This window comes from Euprymna scolopes, chromosome 14 (genome assembly GCF_053919585.1).
Source record: "Euprymna scolopes isolate OS-2025 chromosome 14, ASM5391958v1, whole genome shotgun sequence".
Classification (NCBI taxonomy): Eukaryota; Metazoa; Mollusca; class Cephalopoda; order Sepiida; family Sepiolidae; genus Euprymna; species Euprymna scolopes.
In genome coordinates, this window is record NC_136495.1 from 69,445,473 (window position 1) to 69,453,575 (window position 8,103).

At 41.7% G+C, this 8,103-nt stretch overlaps 1 protein-coding gene across 1 annotated transcript; it reads left to right on the forward strand.

Moving 5' to 3' along the window:
• Window positions 1–6,969: 6,969 nt before the first annotated feature.
• On the forward strand, window positions 6,970–7,614 carry LOC145292747 (uncharacterized). The gene has a single exon (XM_080138783.1). It carries the CDS (start codon window positions 6,970–6,972, stop codon window positions 7,612–7,614), a length of 645 nt encoding a protein of 214 aa, XP_079994909.1.
• The last annotated feature ends 489 nt before the right edge of the window (window positions 7,615–8,103 follow it).

Sequence of the window (8,103 nt, forward strand, 5' to 3'; positions counted from 1 at the left end):
CACACACGTACATATATTCACGCTTGCGTACATACATTCACATGTATATACACACACGTGAACGTACACACATGTACGCACACATACGCGCACACATACGCACACATGGACAACGTCACTTCCCCTTTCAAAGGAAATCCACACATGTGCAAAAGACCACTGGAAACAACTATAAAAGCAAGAGTAATAAGCTGCTTCCTCCTTTTTGGACCAGCTCTCGAGCTGAGAGGTTCGACGAACCAGCCGCCTCTCTTTCGGGAGGCGTGTGCCCGCGCACGTCACGTCCCCTTCTACTGTATGTGGGACAAAAAGCTAACAGACAGTACATACACCTTATACGCTTTCTCTCTCCATGAACTAGATTGACAGTCTCACCCTTTCTCTCTATATATACAACTCGTGCCTGAGAATACTTTCGCATAGCTGACTGCTAACATGGCGCACAGCTTTACTGATGTCAACCCTCTATCTTTGTCTTTGTCTACACGCTGGACTATCATTCTCATTTCCACTACATTACTCACTTCTCTTCCCATGCGCGAACAAACGATAGTGACCCGAACGTGAAATGAACACACATTTCCTTTTCTTTCTACACCACCAGTCCCACAACAAACGATGGTTACACCCGAACGCGGACATAAACACGTGTTATACCTAAAACATTCATTTTTCAACAGTAAATAAACGACACGTTTATTTTATCCAGCAATTGAGTTTTTGTTTCCTTCATTCCATTCGTTTCATTATTTTCTTTTGTAATGGGATTGGGATATATATATATCCTAGTCCTCTACACTACTCGCCACGAGGCGTCAGCAACCGGGAGAAAGTCTGGACGAGTATCTTCGGGCATTACGAGTCCTTAGCAAGGACTGCAATTTTAGTGACGTCAGCGCGGCAATATACGCTAATGAATCGATTCGGGATGCCTTTATTGCCGGAATTCAGCCCCATACCATTTTCCAGCGTTTGTTGGAAAATAAAACGCTCGACCTGGACACTATGTTTGATCAGGCACGAGCGCTGGACAATGCAACGAGGAATATGGAATCGTATTCACCAGCATACCGGGAACCAAGCGCTGTAGCCCTTGGAAAGGAAGAGACATCAGACTTGGATTTTAATCAAATAAACCTAAATGCTGCTAAATCAGAAATTAAATGTTGGAACTGTGGAAATTATAAGCACACAAAATCACGATGTCCAGCGAAATCGAGTGTTTGTCATCGATGTAAACGGATCGGGCATTTTGCAAAATGCTGCAAATCAAATAATACTACTCAATCAACTTCTGACTCGGTCCATTATCCAACCTTAGCCTCTATAATTTCGAGTTCGGCAGTTCCATCATCTCTACAGAGATCCACCGTAGAAATCAACATTTTGGGTCGGCCATTAAGAGCACTAATGGACAGTGGTAGCTCTGACAGCTTTATTCATACCAAAGTAGCCGAGGATCTGGATTTAAAAATAACAGATTCGGATTTGAGAGTTTCGATGGCATCGTCTGACCTCTCATTCAAAGTGGCAGGTGCTTGTTTTCCTAACGTACTTTTTAACAAACGTATGTATCCCAACCAGAAACTGTCAGTTTTAAATAACTTTTGTTGTGATGTGATTCTCGGACTGGATTTTCAAAGTAAACATGAAAGCGTTACCTCCAAGTATGGTGGGAGTTCAACTCCTATTGAGATTTGTGGACTCGCTGTGGCTTTGGTGGAACCGCCTGAACTTTTTATTAATATAAATAAGAACTGCAAACCGGTTGCCACCAAGTCTAGACGTTTTAGCTCGTGATAGCAAGTTCATTAACTGAGAAGTTAAGTGCTTTTTAAAGGAGGGGATCATCTAAATCTCAACCCCCGCCTGGAGGGCACAAGTAGTCGTGGTTAAATCCGATAATCAGAAAAAGAGAATAGTGTGGGAGCCTTTTCTAGTCTCACACAAAAACACGCATTCATGTCTCAAGCTATATCACTTGTCATATACATACGCGCACACATCCACACACGTACATATATTCACGTTTGTGTATATACACTCACATTCACGTGTATACACACATACGCTAACATACACACATGTACGCACACACGTGCACACGTATGCACACATGGACAATGTCACTTCCCCTTTCAAAGGAAATCCACACATGCGCAAAAGACCACCGGAAACAACTATAAAAGCAAGAGCAATAAGCAGCATCTTTCTTTTTCGGATCAGCTCTCGAGCTGAGAGATTCAGCGAATCAGCCACCTTCCGAAAGGGAGGCGCGCGCCCGTGCTTCACACCACTCGCTTCCATGTGGGGCAAAAAGCTAACAAACAGTACGTATACTTTATACACTTTCTCTCTCCATGAACTGGATTGACATTCTCACTCTTCCTCTCTCTATATATATACAACTTGTCCCTGAGAATACCTTTGCATAGCTGACTGCTAACATGTCTTTGTCTACACACTGGACTATCATTTCTCGTTCCACTACATCACTCATTTCTTTTCCCACACACGAACAAACGATAGTGACCTGAACGTGAGATGAACACACATTTCCTTTTCCTTCTATAACCACAAATCCGGAACAAACCGGCAACCGACCGATGTGAAACGAACAAGCATGGTGACCTTACCTTTTTGAAATTAATTGTTTTGAGCGAGACACACGTTTTATTTGATAAAGAAAAAAACGAACTTTTCAACAAAAAAAAAACAAAAAAACAAGTGACCTACTACCGACAAGAACCTCAGCGAACTTGAATGACGAAAACCCTCGTCAGACTCGGCAGAAAAATAAACACGGAGCTGTCGACTTCATACCGAATTTTAAAAAAAAAATTTGCTCTCAACAAACATTTTTCACGGTTTCCTGACATTACCCTGCAACAAACGCGAGGAGCTAAATCACATAGGCCTATGCAATTCTCTCTCGCCCAGCAGACACAACAACAAAAAAACAATTACAGGAATCCCTATCAACACATAGGAAGAAGCTGAATTAACAATGAGTTGAGATGCACCACGCACACGGATAAACTCACAACTAGAAGTTTTGTTGACACCGGCAACTGGAAACTCGTTCAACATGAACGAATGCACAACAAACGCCCGTACAGACAATGTACACACACTACCGCGGACTCATTTGCAAAGACACTGTCAACTTGACACATGAAGTCAACACAAAACAAAAATTTTCCTTCCAAACGAATAATTCACTTCATTGTCCAAGCAACTCGTTGCACATGTCAGCACACAACAAAAAAAACAAACAAAACAAAAGTCAGCCTAAAAAAAAGAGTAAGCGCCTTTTCCATGCATAATAAATACTTTTTTATGAACACACTCCGTTTTTAACGTTTTTTTAAACAACCACACAAACAGCAAAAAAACAGGACAAGAAGTCAATTGCAGAAAACATTACTTAAAAAAAAATATGTATACACTGCATATTTTTTCTCTCTTAGGAAGGGAAGTATTGTGGGAGCCTTTTCTAGTCTCATACAAAAACATGCGTTTACATCTCAAGCTATATTACTTGTCATATACATACGCGCACACAAACATACGCGCCATGTCCACACACGTACATATATTCACGTTCGCATATATACACTCAAATTCACGTGTATACACACACACTAACGTACACACATGTACTCACACACGCGCGTACGTCCGCACACATGGACAACGTCACTTCCCCTTTAAAGGAAATCCACACATGCGCAAAAGACCACCGGAAACAACTATAAAAGCAAGAAACAAGCTGTTTCCTACCCTTTTCGGACCAGCTCTTGAGCTGAGAAGTTCAAGGAACCAGCCGCTTCCCTTTCGTCACATCCCCTGCTACTATATCTGTGGGGGCAAGAGTTAACAGACAGTACGTACACCTTACATGTTTTCTATTTCCATGGCCTGGATTGACTTTTTCTCATTTTATCTCTCTGTCTATACTGCAATAGACGTTCCTTCTCATCAGTAAACAGCGAGAGACGAATGCAGACATGAACACGTATTAGTAATTGTTTGTATTTTTGAGATGAGGTGTTTTCATTGATTGAGATTGTCGGACTGACTTCCTCATCTTGTTTGTTATCGTCACAACGTTTCGGCCGTTTTACCCTCCGGCCTTCATCAGGTGTTTTGTATCGAACTGGGGAACCGTTTGTTAGCAGTCTCGAACCCAACCCTTTATTATTATTACGGGGGTACCGTGTTCGGACTCCGGCCGAAACATTGTGACATTAACAACCAAGATGAGGAAGTCAGTCCGACAATCTTAATCCATGAACACGTATTGTACTCTTTTCTTTCATGTGTTTCTTCACGAAATAAATTCTAGTCCGTTTAATTCAAATAAACGCGCTGTTCGTTCCTTCCTCAAAGCAATTCATTTTTCCTTTCTCAATGCAATTCATTTTTCCTATTTTGTACGACTGGGGGATATGTATAATATATCCACCAGTCTGCTACAATAGTCATTCATTATTCTGAGATTGTGAATAAGTACACAAGCCTTGACGCCTACCCCCTACCCCGGCTGGATGACGTAGTGAATAAGGTGGCTCAGTATAATGTATTCAGCACAATCGACCTGAAAAATGCGTATCACCAGATCCCCATCAATGAGAATGACAAACCCTTCACTGCTTTTGAAGCTAACTCCGGTTTGTATCAGTTCACCCAATACAGCCGCTTCCCATTTGTATACCCTTGTAAAGACACAAGTACCCAGAGTGTACTGCAATCTTGGTCCCACCTGTTTTCTATATTAGGCATGCTCAGCCAAGTTCATTCAGATAACGGGAAATTTTTCAAGAGTGCTGAGTACAAGAATTATATGCACAACAAAGGGATCTCCACCAGCTACAGCACTTCATATCACCCGCAGGGGAATAGTCAAGTGGAACGAATGAATGGAGCAGTGTGGAAAACTATTTCATTGGCATTGGAAGACTGAACACTGGGAAGAGGTTTTAGCAGACTCCCTCTATTCCGTTCGGTCTTTAATATCCACAGCCACAAATGAAACACCTCATGAGCGCCTTTTTATACACCCAAGAAGATCAGTGTCCGGGACAGTGGTACCATCTTGGATGACAGAATCTGGTTTTGTTTTAATGCGGAGACACAACCGGTTAACTAAATATGAATTTCTAGTTGATAAGGTTGAACTTCTAGATGCTAACCCCTATTATGCCTTTATTCGATCTAACGAGGGTAGGCAGATGACTGTATCTACACGTGACTTGGCCCTGTTGAAAGACTTCCAATTCACCAATCACCCACATGACTTGGAAAACTGGAATGATACACCAGCAGATCAGCAAGATCAGCACCCCCACCAGTAGAACCACCTGTTTTGCGACGGTCAGAATGTAGTAGAAGACCACCAGATGAGTTGAATTTGTGATTCTAGAGGTTAGTGAATCTTGATTACATTTATTTTGCACATCAGAACTATTAAATCGCACTCCTTGTGCTGGCTGAATTAGTGAGTTTTAACATTGCGACCCTGAACTATTAAACTAGAGTCCTTGCATTGGTTGTGATCAACCTGTAGGGGATTAAAAATTAGAGGACACCGGGGGAGGAGTAATCTGCCCCTGCTCTAATGCTGGTTGGTTTTTCCCTTTGGTCACGGGCAGACGTGTTGCGTTTTCCCTCTCAAGGAGAGGAGAACCTTCGTTCCACCACGAGGTGAGCTCTGAGAACTTTTTCCACCAAGCGGTGAGTCTTATCGAACTGTCGCTATTGTATTGTGTTTTATTGTTGTTTAAATGTTTGTCAGTGTATAATAAATGTGTAAACGTAATTGGGCAATTGTGTTTATTCATATATTTTTTGTTTAGTTAAAACTAACAAATTGGTGACTCAGAGAAAATATATATGTACACGCGCATGCATAATAATAAGTTCTGTTTAAAAAAAGGTAAAATAATATTTTTATGAACAATAAGAAAAAGTTAGGATGTAAATTTTATTTCTAGAATTCTAATTATTATTCCCTAAATAAAAATTCGTAGGGTAGCGTAATTAAGATAGCAACACGATTTTTCTTTTATTCTTTACATATTTTTGTCGATAGAATAAGGATAGAACTAGGGTTTTGTTTTAATCGTGCACAACAAATGCAACAAGTTTTTTTTTTCGAAACTAAATTATCTCTCATAGGAAAATTTCGTTCCTGAAACGGCTGTCGGTATTCCTGTCAAATTCGGCGCCTGATACAGGATTGGCTGATATGGGCGAGTACGTTGCGTTCTGTCTCTGTGCCCCTTACCCTCCGTGTTGTATTATTACTATTCCTTTCTTTTCATGCCCTGCTGCTAGAGACTGTTGTAGTTTCCAGTGCGGTAAAATAAATAAATAAATAAATAAATAAATATATTTTTTTAAATGGCGATAACTTGTAATGTTAATGCCTCGTTAGTTCGCGATGACCCTGTTTTGTTTTTTGCTCAACTCGATTTATTTTTCAAACAAAAATCGATTGACAACCAGGCAGAGAAATTCTGTTACGTCGCATCCATTTTACCTCAGGATAAAATTACTGAGGTAAGAGAGTTAATAATCTCTCCACTTACAGAAAAGCCGTACGATGTACTTAAGGAGAGGGTCACGACTGCTGTGACTGCTTCCACACATAAGCGTATTTCGCAGTTGTTGGAACAAGAGATCCTGGGAGATAGCAAGCCGTCCCAATTTCTAAAACGGTTACAAAAATTAGCTGAAGGTGGAGGGCCAAAAACGGTTGGAAGCCCGTATGGACAGAATGGCGGAAGACATCGCCAGACTATCATTAAAACAGAAGCAGCGACATGGCAGTAGAGGAGGTCGCAGCCAGTCCCGGAAACGCAAGCAAGAAGCTATTTCTTGGAAGCACAAGAGATTTGGCGAAAATACCAACTCTTGTATTCCCCCTTGCAACTATAAGGGACAGGAAAAAGCCTAAACTGACAGATGAGAGCGGCATCAACTGTCGGTGCATCCTGCTCTGGCCGTCTACTTTATGTTGTAGATAAAAATACAGGCATCTCGTTTTTGGTGGACAGTGGGGCACAAGTTTCCCTTATCCCGGCAACATCAATGGACAAAAGGTCTCCTCTCTGTAAATTTATCATGCGAGCTGTAAACGGTTCGATAATACGGACTTATGGGGAGAGGTGCATGGACCTTAACTTGGGTTTACGCAGATCGTTTATCCACGTTTTCATATTGGCTGACGTAAGCAGTGCTATACTGGGTACTAACTTTCTGCAAGCATTTGGCCTGGTAGTAGATATGTCAGGCCAGTGTCTCCGAGATCCAAGCACACAACTTACAGCATGTGGGGTGGTGGGGACTGGCACACCATTAGGTTCACAGGTAGCACATGCAGACCAGGACGAAGCCTTCCTGAGTCTGTTGAAGGAATATCCTTCAATATCGGTCCCCTCCTTTCACAAGGAAGTGTTACCACACACTGTAACTCATTACATTGAGACAAAAGGCCCACCCGTCCATTGCAAAGCCAGACGTTTAACACTTGAAAAAATAAAGGCTGCGAAAGCAGAATTTCAGCAGATGATGCAGCTTGGCATAGTTCGTCCTTCAAATAGCGAATGAGCCTCGCCTCTTCATCTTGTTAGTAAGAGTCTAAATGCATGGCGGGCATGTGGGGACTAGCGAGCTTTAAATGCCGCTACGAAACCAGATAGGTACCCAGTACCACATATCCAAGATATAACAACAGTGGCCCAGAATAATAGAGTATTTACTAAATTAGACCTTATTCGGGCATACCACCAGATCCCTGTGGAGCCCGAACATATTCCCAAAACGGCAATTACCACACCGTTTGGAATGTTTGAATTTTTGCGTATTCCATTTGGTTTACGCAACGCAGCTCAAATGTTCCAATGTTTTATAGACCAGGTTCTGCGAGACTTGCCATGTGTGTGTGCATACATAGATGACGTCCTCATTGCTAGCAGGAATAGGCAGGAACACATAGATCATGTGCACCAAGTATTCGATCGCCTGAACCAATATGGTGTTATTTTAAATTCATCGAAATATACTTTTGGTCAATCTGAGGTTATATTTTTGGGGCAC

Excerpts from the sequence above, each read along its gene's own strand:
- LOC145292747 (XM_080138783.1), top strand. The coding sequence starts at position 6,970 with ATGAGAGCGGCATCAACTGTCGGTGCATCCTGCTCTGGCCGTCTACTT.